Here is a 19,264-nt window from a genome sequence, read left to right on the forward strand (position 1 = left end):
GATTAACTAAGCCTTCTCATTTCCTGCTTTCCATTTCTCCTCTCCAGCAGGCCAGTGGGCCTTTGTTGTCTGGCATGTGGACTGAGATAAGCTATCAGGGCATGTTTGTATTAGAAAAATGGTTGTAGATGGAACAGTTATAAATAGACTAACAGGTATTAAAGGTTACAGTCTTTGTTTAGGTTTAAATCAAAAGGAGAGAAGAATAAGATATTTAAGACAAGACAGACTAGTTCACATAAAATGAAATATTGCAAAAAAATTCTCAGGGTTCCTACTGATTTTTCTTTTCTTCTACCAAACTATTTGAATTTGTTTATTTTCAAGTTGAAAATGTTTGCCAGCTGTAATTGTTTTTCTATTATTATACAGGCTGGTAATTTACATCAATAATGATTTCTAAGCCTATATCAGTGCTCCTTGAAAGTACAGATACTTAATTCTAAACATCTTTGTGTTGCTAAAAGGTATTTTACTGCATTATCAGCTCTATAGTTTTGCACTTTAATTCAGAAAGCAAAGGTACTAAAAGGTTATTACCTAGAAAGAGAGGAATATTGCTGGATTCACATAAAATAAGCATGTCTAGCTTTATAAAAACTGATGCTTTAATATAGTACTGTAAGCTGAAAGTCCTTTATTTTTCTTTTCTTAAACGTTAATGTTGTTTCATGGTGCTAGTTTTCTGGGGTAGGAAGCAGCACCACTTTTGAAATGGTCACAGAGTTGCCTGGAATTTCCAGTTGCTACATAAAGTTATCCAGGCCATTTTTTTATGCATGCATGCTTCCAACTCTTAAAGGTTCACCATTGTTTTAAAGTACAGTTATTTTTTTTAAAGTGTAGGTCTATGTATTCTTGTTTGCATCAAGCTTTAAATATTTCATGATATAATGAGCTCAAATTTTACTTTTTAAAAATTTTTCTTTAAAGATTTTGTTTATTTGACAGAGAGAGAGAGCACAAGCAGGGGGAGTGGGAGGGAGAGGGAGAAGCAAGCAGGCTCTCCGCAGAGCAGGGAGCCCCATGTAGGACTCCATCCCCGGACCCTGGGACCATGACCTGAGCCAAAGGCAGACGCTTAACTGACTGAGCCACCCAGGCACCCCCTGGGCTCAAAATTCAGAAAGAAAAATACTTTAAACTGAAATGACAGCTTTCTTATCTAGATTTTCTTCCCTTTTACAAGAGTTTAACTTCCTGCCCACTACCAGAATGTCTGATTGTATAAATAAAAATCATTCTTCTATTCTTTTCTTTTTTTTTTTTTTTTAAAGATTTTATTTATTTATTTGACAGAGAGAGACGCAGTGAGAGAGGGAACACAAGCAGGGGGAGTGAGAGAGGGAGAAGCAGGCTTCCCGCCGAGCAGGGAGCCCGATGTGGGGCTCCATCCCGGGACCCTGGGATCATGACCTGAGCCGAAGGCAGACGCTTAACGACTGAGCCATCCAGGCGCCCCTATTCTTTTCTTTAAGAATTTATTTGAGAGAGAGCACAAGTCAGCAAGCGGGGTTGGGGTGGGGGCAGAGGCAAAGGGAGAAGGAGAAGCAGACTCCCCCTGAGCAGGGAGCCCAATGTGGGGCTCTATCCCAGGACCCTGGGATCATGACCTGAGCTAAAGGCAGACACTTAACCGTGTAGCTGACTGAGTCACCTAGACACCCTCAATCTTCTATTTTTTTTAATTAAAAAAAATTTTAAATAGATTTTATTTATTTATTTGACAGAGAGAGTACAAGCAGAGGCAGAGGGAGAAGCAGGCTCCCCACTAAGTAGGGAGCCTGATGCGGGGCTCAATCCCAGGACCCTGGGATCATGAACTGAGCTTCAAGCAGACGCTTAACCATCTGAGCCACCCAGGCGCACCATCCCCCCCAAGTCTTCTATTCTTTTTTTTTTTTTTTTTTTTTTAAAGATTTTTTATTTATTTGAGAGAGAGAATGAGAGAGAGAGAGTGCACATGAGAGGGGGGAGGGTCAGAGGGAGAAGCAGACTCCCTGCTGAGCAGGGAGCCCGATGCGGGACTCGATTCCGGGTCTCCAGGATCATGACCTGAGCCGAAGGCAGTCGCTTAACCAACTGAGCCACCCAGGCGCCCCCCAAGTCTTCTATTCTTAATAGTATCTTACTTCTAAATGAATGTGTGTTTTCAGATCTCCATTCATGGTTCTGTTTGGGGAGCATGCTTACTACTTCCATTGTGTAAACTACCAGGGTAAAAGAGGAGGGCATCTGGGAGTGTTTTTACAGCTTGTTCATTTCATCCTATAGAACAGCTTTTCTCAGGTTTGGTCCGTGGGTGTGCAGGGTCAGACTGTTTTCATAATTATGCTGAGGTATCATTTGCCTTTTTCATTCTCCTTTCGTGAGTGTAGAGTGGAGTTTTACAAGGGCTAAATGATGTGTAATATCTCAATAGATGGAATGCAAGTATCTGATATGAGAATCTGTTATCTTAAGCCATAGTAAGAAAATGTATATATTTACTTGTTTCCTAAATTTTGTTTTAAAATTTTTAGTTATTTTTTTACAATTATTTATGTTAACATGTAGTCAGTTTGTTATTGCTAAATGATTTAGTAAAAAATACCTTGAAACTTTTTAATATTTATTTTCCAATATAGTAAGTACTGATAAGATATAGCCCACATAAACAAAAGTTCTTTGAATGCCTCAATAATTTTGAAGAGAGTAAGGAATCCTGAGTCTAACAAGTTTGAGAACCACTTCTGTAAGGCATGTGCTGACTCAGTGAAATCTTTTCAAGGTATTTCAGCGTCTGTTTCTTTTTTTTTTTTTTTTTTATTAAAGATTTTTGTTTATTTATTTGACAGAGAGAGACACAGCGAGAGAGGGAACACAAGCAGGGGGAGTGGGAGAGGGAGAAGCAGGCTTCCCGCGGAGCAGGAGCCCGATGCGGGGCTCGATCCCAGGACCCTGGGATCATGACCTGAGCCGAAGGCAGACGCTTAACAACTGAGCCACCCAGGCGCCCCTCAGCGTCTGTTTCTAATAGCAAAATCAGTGTGATGTGCCTTTAATCATAAGTTTAGTAATTTTTATTTAAAAATTAAAGTGATCGTTTGTTTTATTTGTGAAACTTCTAGAGAATTTTGGAAGCCTCTAGCCCAGGTTTTAACCCCTTTCTTTAACTTCATTTTCACTACTACACCATCTGACCTGTTGTTGGTTTGTGATAGAGCTCTCTAACTTTTCTAGCTAGGTCATGTAGAAGTGGTGAGTAAAATCCCCGGGGAGTAGAATCGCTGCTGCTGTCACCATCAACAGAGAACAACCAAAGTATTGCAAAGATGTCAAACTTTATAGTATTTGAGCTTGACTTTTTAAAAAAGAAATTCACTGGATTGTTTAATTCCATTTAGTACGGATTAAAGGCAATTTGGCAATTTCTTGTGGTGCTATGAACAGCTGTTTTTTCCTCCATTATGGGGGAAATATTTGGAGCCAAATAGAAAATTTGTGGTTATAAATTTATCTGATAAAATCATAGCTACTGGAAAGAATACTGGCTTTTATTTTATTTTACTTTATTTTTTTTTTAAAGATTTTATTTATTTATTTGACAGAGAGACAGCGAGAGGGAACACAAGCAGGGGAGTGAGAGATGGAGAAGCAGGCTTCCCGTTGTGCAGGGAGCCCGAAGCAGGGCTCCTGGGATCGTGACCTGAGCCGAAGCCAGATGCTTAACGACTGAGCCACTCATGCACCCCAAAAATACTGGCTTTTGGGAGGGAATTTATTTTGGGTTTGGACAGTAGATGTTGGGGATTTAAGTATAGAGTCCTAATATATCTGTGAAATTTCATCTTCCTAACTTGATCTGTCAACGCAAACTTGAGAGCTTTTAAATCCTGAATCTGACATTTAGTATTTTTGTCACGATAATATACAGGATACATGTGGTAAATTACAGGAATGCCCTGTAGTTTGATATATCTCTCCCAATGTATAAAGTTTCCCTTTAAGTGTAGCTTACTCATGTGTATGTGACATGAACTTGTTATTCAGTCTAAGAGGACAAGGACAGTGGACAGCACCTGGCAACCCCGCCTCCTCTTACAAGTGAAGGGAGGCCAAGAGGTGAGAGTCTTCCCAGGCGGCACCTGTGCTTAGTTTTGGTCTCTCCACTGCAAATAAAGGAATCTGTTGTCTAAAAATTGTATTGTTCCTACCCAGTGTAATCTTAGATAGAAAATGCCTTAATAAGCTTGGATTCCGTAGTTAGCAGGTGGAAGATGATTTCATTTTCAAGTACCTTTTTGGTCCTACCAAAATATTGACTGACTTTTGTCCAGATTAAACTATAAAAATAATTAACCTAAAGACAGAAATTTAATAAATAAGATATCATCAAGAAACAGTGATTTTTAGAAATGATTTCTGATCATTAGAGCCTGGATTTCAGCACATTTTTGGTTGCATCATCTTTCCAGAGATTTGTATGTAACCAGTCACTTGCACAGCTTGGTTGTGAACAATGTAAAAAGTCATCTTCACTCCCAGAGTTCCACCTTCTTGCTTTACCTGATTTATCTGATACGATGTGATTTAAATCCTCTTACAGGATCCAGATGCTGATGCAATCTCTTGAAAACATTCTTTTGGATTGAGGTGCCACAGGTTTGGAAAATGAGCTTGTAACCTTGATTCTGGTGCCTATAGCCAGTTAGCACCTTAGTCAAGTGGATATGCTTTGTTTCTCAGTTTCTTTCCTCTATTTATCTTTAAAGAGAGTATTCATTATGCTAGTTCTGAGTAGACTCCTGTGTAGTCCCGGGTTATGTCCACTTGGAAATGCCAATAAATGATAAATAGCCACTTGTATTAGGGTTCTCCAGAGAAACAGAAACCAATAGGAGAGATATGTGGGGAGTATATATGCCATATGAATTGTCTCACAAGGTTATGGAGACAGAGAAGTCCCATAATTTGCTATCTGCAAGATAGAGAACTAAGAAAGCAGGTGGTATAGTTCAGTCCATGTCCAAGGGCCTGATAATCAGGGGAGCCAGTTGTCTAACTCCCAGTTTGAGGCTAAAGGCCTGAGAACCCAGGGTCACTGGTATAAGTGCTGGAGTTCGGAGGCCCGAGAACCAGGAGCTCCAATATCTGGTGGTAGGAAAAGATGGATGTCACAGCTCAGGAAGAGAGAGTGAATGTATCTTTTCTTTGCTTTTTTTGTCCTGTTCAGCCCCAAACAGATTGGGTGATGCCTGCCCACATTGAAGTCAGATCTGTTTACTCAGTCTACTGAATCAAATTCTAATCTCTTCCAGAAATACCCCCCTGGACACACCCAGAACTGTTTTACCAGCTATCTGGACATCCCTTAGCACAGTCAAGTTGACACATAACTTATAACCATTACTCCATTAAACAGGACTATGAAACTCAAGTGACATGGCCACCAGAAGGGAGATGTGCTCAGTCCCCACTGGGCAGTGGGGTGTAGAGCGTGACCCCTGCAGGTCTGCATCCTGCACACTTGAGAAAGTTGGAAGAAGGCATTTTAAGATAAAACAAGAGTGGATACTTTGTTTACTCAGTGGCAGTAAGATATTTACTCTCCCTTACTCCATCTGCCCAAATAAAAGGAGACAAAATACTTCTTAGTACATTTGGGAGATTTGTATATGATAGCCTGGTAGGAGGAGATACTCAAAGCCCTTTCTTCTCCTTTGAGAACAAGATTCTGGAATCAGTGTTTTGGCTTTCTCTCTTCGTACCCATGGGAGAGCAGAACTCTGAGATGGATGGACCTTGATGGCCAAGCCTTGTTATGTTTTCCTAAAGCTCTTTCATGGCATTTTGAGCTGTGATGACTATAAAGCCATTTAGATATAAAGATAGAAACTGTTATATTTCTAGTGTCTCATGTTAGGAATAGAGCAGTGGCTTGAAATATTACAAGATATTTCCTACCTGATTTCATTTTGATTGATCTCAATTAGCCCTGATGTTTATCTACATAGTTCAGTATGATCCTCTGATACAGAAAGCTTATCTTTAGATTGGATTCTTCTGTGCATATGCCTGGACTTATCTCTGGCCTTGGAGAAGAATAGTAGGCCTTGACCACATTGTCTGCTGCCCCTTCTCCCCCCCCTCAGAGTCAGGAATATTGGAGCCAGTAAGACTGTGTCCCTAAGGTCTTTTGAGGGCAGTCTTCCCAAAAGGCATCTCCTTGTGGGTGGAGGTGGACCCAGCAGGATTGAAATGCCCCTTTAACTTTATTTTTTTATTATTGTTATTTTTAATTTTTTCACTTTAAACCGGAAAGAGAGGGCGTTATGTCTCTGGTGGACCATTGTCATCTCCTCCCCCCCTTTCGCACCCCCCCCCAGCTAAGTGTCCTTAACATCAATTCAGTTTGTGTAGATATATCTGAATTATACAGTAAACCTTTAATATTCATATAACTCTTAGCCTTATTATCACCACGTTGTGGAAATGCATGAAAAGTTTCTTCAAAAGATATTTTCTTAAACCATCTAGTATACAAATAGTAGGTACTTCTACTTTCAAATTTCTGGAAAAACTTGATTGGCTATTTTCGCTTTAGAAAAATAAGAATTTTCGTCTGATTTCACCTGACTCTGAATCTAGATCTTCCATTATTTGAAATGCAAGCTCTCAAGAACTAAGCAGTTAAAAATTTGAGGGAAGTTCACCAATTATTACCTCTAGCAGATTATTTTGACTTTGCAAAGTTTTTTTATGTGATGGTATCCATCTTTATATCTTGCTTAGTTGTCTTTGGCCTGATCCTTCTGTCAAATTTGGTAACAGAGGAGGGATAGCTGGGGTTGTTTGGAGGGCTTTGAGAGCCTCGATGATGTCTGCAGGAGCTGGTAGGTGATTGATGGGACAAAGAAGGTCTTTCCTGTATAATGCAGGTGAATTTAAAATTATTGTTGTTCCCATCCTGGGTTGGGGTCCTCCTCCATATTGTATAAAATAATCTCTGCACTTGTCCTGTTGGTCATGGGTGACCTCCAACCACCACCCCCATATTTCATTTATTTTTTATTTTTTTATTATTTTATTTTTAAAGATTTTATTTATTTGAGAGAGCGAGAATGAGAGAGAGAGAGAGAGAGCACATGAGACGGGGGAGGGTCAGAGAGAGAAGCAGACTCCCCGCTGAGCAGGGAGCCTGATGCGGGACCTGATCCCGGGACTCCAGGATCATGACCTGAGCCGAAGGCAGTTGCCTAACCAACTGAGCCACCCAGGTGCCCTCATTTGTTTTTTAATGTTAAAATGTTTTTTCAGATGATATCAAGACTGGTCTTAGGAAAGATTCAGATTGGCTGTTTAATCAGTGGAGCTACTGTATTAATAATCATGAAGATCTCTAGGAAGGGAAATTTACTTCTTGGCCTTGGATCTTATATTTATTTGGGATGGTTGAATTCTGTGCTGCCGATAAAATGAACCAGTCCCTTCAACAGCAACCTCCTCTTTGCCTTCCCTTTCTCCTAGTCTACCTTTGTTAGTTACCTCATCCTGAATGTTTAATTTCAGTTCTGATTTTTTAGTTCATTAATTTTCAGTCCATTGTCTGATATTCATAGCTCTACAAATCCTCCTGTTCTGTTCCCAAACACCCAATATTAAGCTGTTTGTCTTTTTTCTAAACCCAGGTAGGGATGGGTTTTGTCCTCAATTAAATTATTTCCTTAAATTTACATACATCCCTCCTTTCAGAGAAGTCCAGGCCAGTGATGTGGAAGAATCCATTAATTTAACCCAGGATCAACTACTCTACTTGTTTACACAGTTATCCTGGGAAACCTTACTGTAAGCACATTGGACACGTTCCTGTGTGGTGGTTTTTCCTTAGAGCTGGTGCTTCCTGCTTCCTGTCCAGTCAGATCTCTCTCTCTCTCTCAAGATAAAGTGGTGGGAAATTACTGACTTCGCAGTGGGCTCTTCTCTGTATCCAGAAATATACCCCAGGGTGCCTTCACATGGGAAGCTTCTCACCACTTCCCTCTTTATTCAGCATTCTGTTTAAAATGTGTCACTGATAACCATTTTGACCTTTATGGAGTTGTACAATTATATCACTAGTTGGTAATGAGGCCTATTTATTAAAAATACTTGATATGCTTCTCAAATTGTTGCAAAAGTGGAAATTCTTCCCCCCTCCTTTGCTACATGATTTATTTTTGTATTGCTCTTACCAGCTTAATTTTGAATCTGGGAAAAGCAAAATGTATAAGTAAACCTCTTGTAGCTTGATTCCTGTCTGCATCTGTAGACTATCTGTACGATAATAATATCCAACACTGACTGAGAGCCAGTTCACTTTACTCATATTAATTTATTTAATCCTCACAACTGAATGTGGCAGAGGCTATTATTTCCCCTCATTTTATGTATGAGAGTAGTGAGACTTGGAGAAGTCATTTGCCCAAGTCAGTTGCAAAACCCTGATTCATACCTAGGTGGTTTGGGCTAAATCAGGTGATCTCTAAGTTTACTTTTGCTTTCAGTTTTCTGTGATTCTGAGCAGCGGTCTTTGTCTAATGAACAGTGGGAAGAACACGAAGATATCCTGTGGTTAATATTGGGCAGCACCTGTGTGTCTGAGGCAGCTTTGGGAGCATTTACCGGTAGAAGGGGGTGCGCTGCTCTGTTCCCCTTTGCTGTTCCTCACTGCACAGTAGCTTCCAGGAAAGATGGCATTTTAATTTGTAAAACCTCTTTAGGATGCTAATGTTAGCTGATGTCATCATGTTGATGTGGAGAAAACAGGAGGCTCTCCCCCAACCCCACTTTATCTATTGGTTTTGTCTGGGGAAGAAATCTAGATATAAGCATATAAAATGAAATGCGATTCTAGAAATCCTGTTGTTCTCCCCTACATTTGTCAGATGGCCAGGTGACTCTACTGAGGTTGTCCCCAGCAAACTAGTGATTGCAGACAGGACTAGAAGGCTAGATTATTTTAGTCTAGTACTCTCTGAAACAGCACACCGCCTCCTTTTATAGACGTTTAATCTTTAACTTCCAGGCCTGTTTTGAAAGATTATGTCTGTTACAGCTACTTAATGTTTGTTCAAAACTTGTTTACTTTGAATCTACCTTTTGTTCTGTTGTATCCGGAATTAAGATTCTGGAGGCTTTTTTTAAACGCAATGCTGCCACTCCCTGGTGATTAGGTAGTACTGCATTAGGAAATCCAGTAGGCTTTCAACTGCCTTTGTATATACTTGCCTCTGGTATTAGGAGTCATAAATCTAGATACAAATAAACCAGAGCAGTAATTGTGTGTGTGTGTGTGTGTGTGTGTGATCATTAAGTGTGTGAGGGTCAGAAGTTAACATAGATATTAAACCTCAAAAGGTAGCCAGAATTGCTGGCTTGGTTCTGAAAAATAGACATTGTATGATTGCCAGTTAGGGTACCTTTAAGAGCTTATTTCTGTTGTTCCTCAGGTTTTCAGACATCTTAGATGTGTTAAAAAAAAAATACATGGAAGTATAGATTTCAGAACACGGTTTCTAAGACTGCTAGTAGATCTGAATTCCTTTGAGCCCTGTTAAGTAGTTCATTACTGTGAGCATTGAGGCATCCATTAGTAGTTAAGGGACTGAATATCTCTCATCTCTTGAAAGAAACCATATTCTCATGAAGAAATAACTCCTATGGTTCTCAGCAGAGTTCCTGAAATTTTTCTGTGAAGCACTGGTTATGGTCACCTACTAACAGAAAACTGAGTGCCTACTCAGTTCCAGACACTTTTCCATCTTTCTCCTTCTTTCAGTCATCTGTTAGGTAGGTTTCAGTATTCCTGTTTTACAGAAAAGGGGAGGCTCAGAATATCTTACTAACACGCCCACAGTCATGTAGCTAGGAGGTGGTGAAGATGGGGTTCGAACCCAACTTTTGACAGACTTTACCATGTTCTTACCTACATTCCATGTTCCCTTCTGGTAGTGCTTAAACCAGGCTTTATTCTCACCATTCTGGTTTAGCTTTCCTTAAAAAAGAAACTGTTAGACCATTGGTTTTCCACCGGGGTGTGGGGAGTAATTTTTTCCCCTCAGGGAACATTTGGCAACGTGTGGAGACATTTTTTTGGTTGTCCCAATGAGGGAGGGGTGCCTCTAGCATTTAGTGGTTGGAGGCCAGGAATGCTGCTAATAATCAAGCAGTGCACAGGATAGGCACCCACAAAAGACTTATCTGGACCAAATGTCAGCAATGCTGAAGGTGAGAACCCTCATATGAGACAGTGTATTAACTTAGGCGAGTTTATTCTTTGAGTTACCTCCAAACAGCCTCTGCCTCTCCCCCTGGTTTGCCTCATCCTGGCCTTGCTGTTTATTGCTGTGCCTTGGGGGGAAACTGTAATCTTTTAGTTGCTTTCTCGCCACCTGGTGTGTTGTCCCTCATTGCCTGTGTATTTGGTCAGCAATAGAGATAGAGGACCCCCCTTGTCCAGAGAAAAACCCACTAAAGGCAGGATTCCAATTCTTCTCCATACCATGCAGAACGTTTTCCTGTGCTACATGCAGATGGACCGGGGGGATGTCTAGTGCTTCCTCTCTCTTTTCTCTATTTTTATGTCTTCCTCAGGTCTCCTTTGCCTAGAAAGGATCCATTGAAATCTTTCCCATTTTCCCCCCAGGTCGGATGTCGCCTCCTTCCTAATCCTCTGCAGGGAGTAATTGCTCTTGTGTGTAAACTCTTGCATGTAACATTTATTCTTTTTATATAACGCTGATTCATCCTGATTTTCCCACCTTTAGTATAAACAGCATAGAATATAAAAGTGCAAAATGGATAAAAACGAAAAAGTACCATTATGTAGGTTTATTCTTTGTGTACAGTCTGTTTTATTCAAAGCAATAATGATGACTTGTTTTTGTAGGCCTGTCTTTTTTCACAGTTAATTAGAAAGTATGAACCCTGGTGTTGATGATACTCACTTTGGAATAGCACTTCTTCACATTTGAGTTCATCAAGACTTTTGGCAGTTCTTTTATTTCTAGTAATTTAAATGGCTTAGGTATTTTAGTGAAGGTTTTTGTTGTTGGTTTTTTTGGGAAGCCTTTCTGGACTTTTAGTGAGGACTATATACATACCTCTCATTTAAGCAGAAAGCATCTTACTTTATTAAGGAAGACTCCTTTGACATATTTTAGATGTGGTCACCTCCTTCATAAACAAGAGATGTGTCTTGAATTTTAGTTCTCATTCATTTCTGACTCCCCTCCGACCTGTCGTGAGAAGGTAGACACTGCTAAGAGGAACGATACTGCATTCACCTTGGGGAGGTCTCTTAAGGCCCTCACCTGGGTTAGAAATTATTTTATGAGGCCTTGGGAAGCCTGAGTGCACTTGCCATGTTCAGCCGTCTCCCAACCAGGTGTACAGAGACAGTCTCCCTCAGGCTGTAGCCCCGTAGCCTTCAGATAGGAAGGCAGTATTTCCTCCTTTGTTCTTGGAATGAACCAGGAGCCATGTTAACTTCTGGGGATGACATGGCTAAGTGTCCCACAGACATTTAGGGGCCCGTGATCATCATAGAACTTTATTATTCATAAATATTTATGGACAAGTTGTTCCATTCTCTGGAAATTTGAAGATAAATAAGATAGGATCCCCTGCTCCATGGATTGCTAGTACTCACACCACTGCCCACATTCTGTGTGTTAGTTTGACCTAGCAATTACTGCAAGTCGGGTGGCAGTACCGTAGAGGGGCTGTCGTTCAGGCTGGGAGATTGGCACACCTTGGAGAGAGGACTTTGTGCCAGACCTTGCAGGGTAAGGTTTTTCTCACTTATTGCCCTTAATGGCCTTGACACTGTGCTGACACAATTTATAAATATTTACCAAAATGACTAAGAATTTAGATAGAAGGATGTGTTCATGTAGTTTTGTATAGTTTATGCTAAATAACATAATATTGAATGAATTAGTTAAACTGGGGAGATTTATAGGTTCAAGTTTGGTCTCCTTTGGTTTCCAGGAATAAGTGTTTTGAGCAATAGGGTTAGAGGGTGTGATGGCTGGGATTAAAAACATCTTTGACCTCTTCATTGACTTACGTATTTTTGTGGTCGTGGTGATAATTGTGAGTCTCCCTCTCTGCCTCTCCACCTGTTTACAGGGGCTTTTGATCATGGGTATGGTATACAGCTGTGGGCACCCGAAATCCTGTTCCTAATGCTGTTAGATTTTCCTTTTCAGAGTAAGAGGGACCATCTACTCATGAACGTCAAATGGTACTACCGTCAGTCTGAAGTTCCAGATTCTGTGTACCAGCATTTGGTTCAGGATCGGCATAATGAAAATGGTAAATATGTCCTGGTTTGATTTTTACATTTTCTTAGCTTTGGACAAGGCTGTTTCTAAAGATACTCATTAAATGGAGATAACCACTATGAAAAATTGTCTCTGAAAAAACTTTTTGTAACTAAGGACATTACTGAAATGTTTATTTATATACTTTTGCTGAGTTCTTTCATTATTTTTGCCTTTAAAAAAAAACCCAAACAATCAGAGAGATGTGCCAATAACATCTTCCCCTTAAACTTGGAATAGAGATAGGTCTTCTTTGGAAATAACAGCAATTTCATTTTTTAAATTACTTTTTCTCCCCTAATGATGAACTAATAATACTTAAAACACTAGGGTCACGTTTTATTTCTTTTTTCCTTTTCAATAATCTGTATGATTGCACTTCTGCATTCAGGGCTGTGAACTTCAGTTTTGAAAGCATGGCTTTCCTGAGTGGTTTGGGATTCAGTTTGCATCTTTTTTTTTTTTTTTTTAAGATTTTATTTATTCATTTGAGACACAGAGAGAGCATGAGCAGGGGGAGAGGTAGAGGGAGAGGGAGAAGTGGGCTCCCCACTGAGCCAGGAGCCTGATGTGGGGCTCGATCCCAGGACCCCAGGATCATGACCCGAGCCGAAGGCAGATGCTTAACCATCTGAGCCACCCAGGCGCCCCCAGTTTGCATCTTGACTTTCAGAATAATCAGGAAGGTAGTTCAGAGCATCTTTTTTTTCTTGCCCTGGCATTGTAGTTTCTACTCAGTAATTTTATTGACTCATGAGATATGCACATAAAATGTGTATTGCATTTGTTCCGATGTATAATTGTGCATTTTTATTGATTTTTTGAGTGGTGCTGGGCCTCATGCTAGCTGATTCACATTTGTTACCCATTGATCATACGAGTTGGAGTTTGTCATTGCCCACTTTCAGGTGAGGGAATCGGTACAGAGATGCTCAAGGAGTTGCCAGGTGACATGTCTTCTAAGTGGTCCCAGGCAGGCTGGGATCCAGTTTGTTCGGCCCTGATGTCTGTGCTCTTCCCACTGGTCCACACTGCTTTTGGTGATAGGTTTTGAGTCAACAAAGCAGTAATCACACACAGTTTTGAAGAATGATTTTTTTTTAAAAAGATTTATTAATTTATTTATTTGAGAGAGTGAGAGAGCTCAAGCAGGGGGAGTGGCAGAGGGAGATAGAAAAGCAGGCCTCCTGCTGAGCAGGCAGGTAGCCAGGACCATGACCTGAGCTGAAGGCAGATGTTTAACCGACCGAACCACTCAGGCACCCCAAGAATTTATAGTGAATTTATAACTCACTAGTTTTTTCCTTTTTTGAAACTATAAAAATTTCTGTTAAAACAGTTAAATTATGGTTCCTAATTAAAATTAGTGACTTGGTTATTTTTTTTTCAACAGAAACAGTGTGATTTCACTCTATCCTGGAATATATAGCAATAAGAAATTAAAATGGACAGGATCACTAAATATTTCAGTAGTTTATAAGTTTGTTAAAATGTGATAGTTGTTTCCTCTTTTTTTTCCCTTCTTTTTTCATTAATTGCTTAATGCATTTCAGCAAAATGTGGGGATTTAGTAAAAGGTGTAAAACATACCCAACAGGATACTTTGTTCCTGTTATTATTCCTCCTGACCAGACCTGGTTATTTATTGTACTTTCTTTAGTGGCAGGTGAACCTGAAAGAAAGATTTTGCAAAAATTTTTTTAATTGTTTCGGGAGGCTCAATTGTAATATCTTCTTAATTATTTTGACAGACTCTGGAAGAGAACTTGTCATTACAGACCCAGTTATCAAGAACCGAGAGCTCTTCATTTCTGATTACGTTGACACATACCATGCTGCTGCCCTTAGGTAAGTGCCAGAGATATGAGGAGCAGTCATCGAGCATAGGAGGTAGAGAGTCTAAGCTGTCCTGATCTCTTTTGATAATCATGATATTAGTCAGACTGCTCTTAATGCTACTCAGTAAGCTAACACCCCAGGGTTAACTTTGTGGATTATTGGGATTTCAGAGGTTACCTGTATTTTCATTAATCTGGGGGTGGGGTGGGGAGGGAACAACTCAAAAAAATTTTTTTATACCTTCTCTGTAGTTTTGTACCTCTGTTTTCTTATTAATATGCTGGTATTGAAAACTAGTATCCTGGTACTGGTTGCTAAAGTATTTAGGTTGAAGTGTTATGATGGTCTACAGATTATTTTCTAGAGAATCAGTTACTTCTACTAGAAAAGAGAGAAATGGATGAAACAAATATGGCAGCATGTACTTGAGAGTCTAGGCAAGGTTTGTAGGAAGTCTTATTGACCTATTCTTTCAATTTTTTGTAGGTATGAAAAATTTCCTACCAAAAAGCTTTGAGTTAGGGAGAATATATTGAAGATTTTACTCTAAGTAAGGAGGTAATATTGAGGTAGTCTTAGGTAATTATGTGAAAAAGTGACCATGAGCCACTGCTTTGCACTTTATGGTATTTTCTGTCCCTTTCAGGAAAAGAACACTGAGATATATGTCCTGGTGTATTTTGTATGTAAGTGGAAGATTTTGGGCTTCTTAAGTAGTAGAGGAAGTAAGACAAGTAATATTCTTATAACTCTTTCCCAACTAAAAAGAATAAAGTGGTGAAAGACTACTTTCTTTGTTAAAGAATATAGTTGGAAAAAAAAGTCATAGGGATTTGCTTGCTTTTAGCTTAGCTATAATGAGATAAAACAGTTTCTCTATTCTATTGCTCAGATGGTGTTCAGTAAAACCATCTGGAGTCTCTTCTGCACATCTACATAGCTAAAGCCAGTTATTTCAAGGCAAATTAGTAGCAACTTTTAGGGCAGGTTTGGGTAGATGTTTTGGGCCAGATCATCTTTCATATGGTCCCCCTCATGTAGCTACTCTGCGCGGCCATTGTAGCACAAAAGTCATAGGCAACATGTAAATACATGAGGTGGCGTACACCAATAAAACTTTATTTATCGACACTAAAATTTGAATTTCATTTAATTTCCACATGTCAGGAGATATTACCCTTTTTTTGATTTCTTTCTTTAGCCATTTAAAAATGTAAAAACTGTTGTTGGTTCTGGGCTGTATAAAAACGGCCAGTGGGCCAGATTTGGCTCAGGGGCCGTAGTTTGCCAATCGCTGCTGTACGGGAAGGAGTGTGTGTGGTTAGATTTGGCTTCTTACAGGACTTTAGATAAATTTAGAGAATTCCTGTGGTGTTTTATAAACGTCTTCCAAAATTCCCACAAGCTTTTTATGTCTTTGTGGCAGTGACTTTCCAAACTTAAACTCTAATGCTGAACGAAGCAAGTTAATGGAAGGAAGGAAGGAAGTAAAGATGGATGGCTGGATGGGACCATTAAATTGTTAGTGAAGACAAGTGACTTGATCCTGGCATTCTTTGTTAACTTGCTATATGCTCTTTCCCTCCTGTTTCTATCTTGTGTCACTGGTTGAGGTACATGATTTTAAGCAATGTAGAGTTGAAGTTAAAACAAATATGTGAGACATAACTCTGATTATTTAATATGTTTTGATATATTTGCTTAAAATGAATATATTTAATTATTAGTGGCTCTTCAAGTTTGTGGAGTCATTTTATACTGTTTTACCCTTTCTATTAGAAAATTTTTTTTAGTTTTTTTAGAAGATTTTATTTATTTATTTGACAGAGACACAGTGAGAGAGGGAACACAAGCAGGGGGAATGGGTGAGGGAGAAGCAGACTTCCTGCGGAGCAGGGAGCCCAATGCAGGGCTCGATCCCAGGACCCTGGGATCATGACCTGAGCTGAAGGCAGACGCTTGACGACTGAGCCACCCAGGCGCCCCTCTATTAAAAAAATTTTAAAAGATTTTATTTACTTATTTGAGAGACGTGGAGAGCATGAGCAGGGGGAGGGGCAAAGGGAGAGGGACAAATAGAATCCCTGCTGAGCAGGGAGCAGCCCTATGTGGGGCTCTATCCCAGGACCCTGAGATCATGACCTGAGCTGAAGTTAGACACTTAACCAACTGAGCCACCCAGGAGCCCCTATTTTACCCTTTTTAGAGGAACCAGTTGTCCCACATAATTCCAGCTGGACCCAGTGAATGTACTTTAACTAGGTTTATAATCAGACACTTCCTGGAGATGTGTAACTGTGTGGTCACTGCCCCTTCCCTGGCCACAGAAGGGCTGGAGTGCTGATGGTGATTCTTTGTCTTTTCACTGTGGATATGACTAGAACCCTTACTGATTAGTTTTTTTCTTCCTGTGGTATTTTTTTTTTTTTTTTTAAAGATTTTATTTATTTATTTGAGAAAGAGAATGAGATAGAGAGAGAACATGAGAGGGGGGAGGGTCAGAGGGAGAAGCAGACTCCCTGCCGAGCAGGGAGCCCGATGCGGGACTCGATCCCGGGACTCCAGGATCATGACCTGAGCCGAAGGCAGTCGCTTAACCAACTGAGCCACCCAGGCGCCCCTTCCTGTGGTATTTTCTTTGAAGTGGCCATGAGGTGGTTTCGTTATAGCTGTCATCTTAAATTTGATTTGTTAGCTCTTAGTGTGCCCTGACAATTGGATTTTTTTTCAAAGATAACAGATGATAGTGGTCACATAATTATTGAACTGGCCTAGTAGGTGCTCAGTAAATACTTGTACATGTATTGACCTTTGTCTGCATCTGAGCTCATATGTATGGTTCTTACCATTACAGTAATCTTGCCTGGTTCTCAGTTTTAGAGTGCTTGCTGTAAGATCATCTCCCATAAAAGCAGCATTGAATGGCACCCCCCACTCCCGAAACTCTATTTGTTCCTTTTCTCTTTACCAAAACTATTTTACTTTGATTTAATTTAGTTTGATTAATTTATTTAGTTTTTAAGATTTTATTTGTTAGAGAGAGAGAGTAAGAGCTGGAGGGAGGGGCAGAGGGACAAGCAGACTCCCCACTGAGCATGGAGCCTGATATGACAGTGGGGCTGCATCCCAGGCCCCTGAGATAATGACCTGAGATGAGTTCAGATGCATAACCAACTGAGCCACCCAGGTACCCCTAGATTACTTTAATTTTAAAATATGGCAGGGGGTGGTAGTGTAATTAACCTTTAACTTTTTTTTTTTTTTAAAGATTTTATTTATTTATTTGATAGAGAGTGCCAGTGGGGGGGGGGAAGGAGTAGAGGGGGAGGGAAAGCTTGATGTGGGGCTTGACCCCATGACCCTGAGTCCACGACCTAAGCTGAAACCAAGAGTTGGACACCCAACTGACTGAGCCACCCAGGCTCCCCAACCTTTAACTTTTTCTTCCAATTTTTTCTTCATTTACCCACAGAAAGAATTTTTTCTTCCTCTGTAGCTATAAAGCAGTTCTGCCAAAAGTAAAATCAGTTTTGAAAGAGACAAATAAAATAGTCCATAGGCACATGAAAAAGGATCAAATGAATATAGTGAAAAAAACGTGGAGGAGAAATAAGAAAAAGAAAGAGTGATCGTGTCAGTGCTTGGCACTAAGATCTTGTCAAAGATCAAAGTGCTCAGTTGTGTGGATTCATGGGACTCAGTAAATTTGAGGGGCTCCTGCCATTTCATTCCCTCAGGAGGAAACTGATGTAGAGCTTTCTCTTTCAAGATGGCGTGTTATAAGGGAGGACAGCGCTTTGTCCTTTAGCCATTGTGAATCAGACAGAAGACAGAATTCCTCTGCAGCCTATTCTGTGTTGAGTTATAGTATTTACCTACCCAAACTAAATTCACTTTCAGAGGAGACTGTGGGACCATCAGTTACAGAAACCTGTGTTGAGATCCAGCATTACGGCTTGCTGCTCTTTTTAAATTCTTGCCTTGGCTGTCCCTCATCCCTGCCTTTCAGGCTAAGGTTCTGCTGCTGTTTATTTTTTTCTTTCTTTCTTTCTTTCTTTCTTTCTTTCTTTCTTTCTTTCTTTCTTTCTTTCTTCTTTCTTTTTTTCCTTCTTTCTTTATTTTCTTTCTTTCTTCCTTCCTTCCTTCTTTCTTTCTTTCTTTTCTTTTCTTTCTTTTTTTTCTTTTCTTTTCTTTTCTTTTCTTTCTTTCTTTCTTTCTTTCTTTCTTTCTTTCTTTCTTTCTTTCTCTCTCTCTCTCTCTCTTTTAAAAGATTTTATTTATTTATTAGAGAGCGCACAAGCAGGGGGAGCAGCAGAGGGAGGGGAAGAAGCTGACTCCCTGCTGAGCAGGGAGCCCAACGCGGGGCTCCATCCAAGGACCCTGGGATCGTGACCTGAGCCGAAGACAGACGAAGGCTTAACCAACTGAGCCACCCAGGCGCCCTGTTTTCTTTTCTTCATTACATTTATCAGTAGCATATAGTAAAGTTAGTATCTTGAGAGAAGTATTTTTGAGTTCTCCTTACTCCCTAGTATGTGTTTTTGGCCCATGCTGATAAAATAGTAAAAACACCAGATTGAAATGAGAAGACTTCAGTTTTTTTGTTTGTTTGTTTTGTTTAAGATTTTTTTATTTGAGAGAGAGAGAGAGAATATGAGCACATAAGCAGGAGGAGGGGCAGAGAAAGAGGGAGGGGGAGGGGATCTCTAGCAGACTCCCTGCCCAGTGTGGAGCCCAATGTGGGGCTTGATCTCATGACCCTGAGATCATGACCTGAGCTGAAACCAAGAGTCAAATACTTAACCGACTGAGCCACCCAGGCACCCCGAAATGAGAAGACTTCAGTTTGAATCTTGGCTCTGCCACATAGTTTTGTGATCAAGGTCAAGTTTGTTAACTTTGAGCCGTCCTTTTGACAAACTTACTCAAGGCCACATGATTAAGTGATAGAACCTTGAACCACACATCTTCTGATTCTACATTCAGTAAGATAAGGGGTGTGAAAAAGTCTCTCAGAATGCCTCCTTCCCAATATAGCATAAGTAGTGCTTACAGTCATTGAATCTGACTTGGGACTT

The 19,264-nt window shown here is 40.1% G+C and overlaps 1 protein-coding gene across 7 annotated transcripts in view; it reads left to right on the top strand.

The window, feature by feature from the left end:
• RERE (arginine-glutamic acid dipeptide repeats) overlaps positions 1 to 19,264 on the top strand; it is a 415,927-nt gene that overhangs the window by 230,422 nt on the left and 166,241 nt on the right. For all 7 annotated transcript variants that reach the window (XM_078073823.1, XM_078073818.1, XM_078073819.1 and 4 more), the window contains 2 exons: positions 12,234 to 12,339; positions 14,099 to 14,195. In XM_078073823.1, coding sequence (XP_077929949.1) covers positions 12,234 to 12,339; positions 14,099 to 14,195 — 203 coding nt within the window. The remainder of the gene's footprint in view (positions 1 to 12,233; positions 12,340 to 14,098; positions 14,196 to 19,264) is intronic.

The sequence above is a fragment of the Halichoerus grypus genome, chromosome 5, assembly GCF_964656455.1.
Source record: "Halichoerus grypus chromosome 5, mHalGry1.hap1.1, whole genome shotgun sequence".
NCBI lineage: Eukaryota > Metazoa > Chordata > Mammalia > Carnivora > Phocidae > Halichoerus > Halichoerus grypus.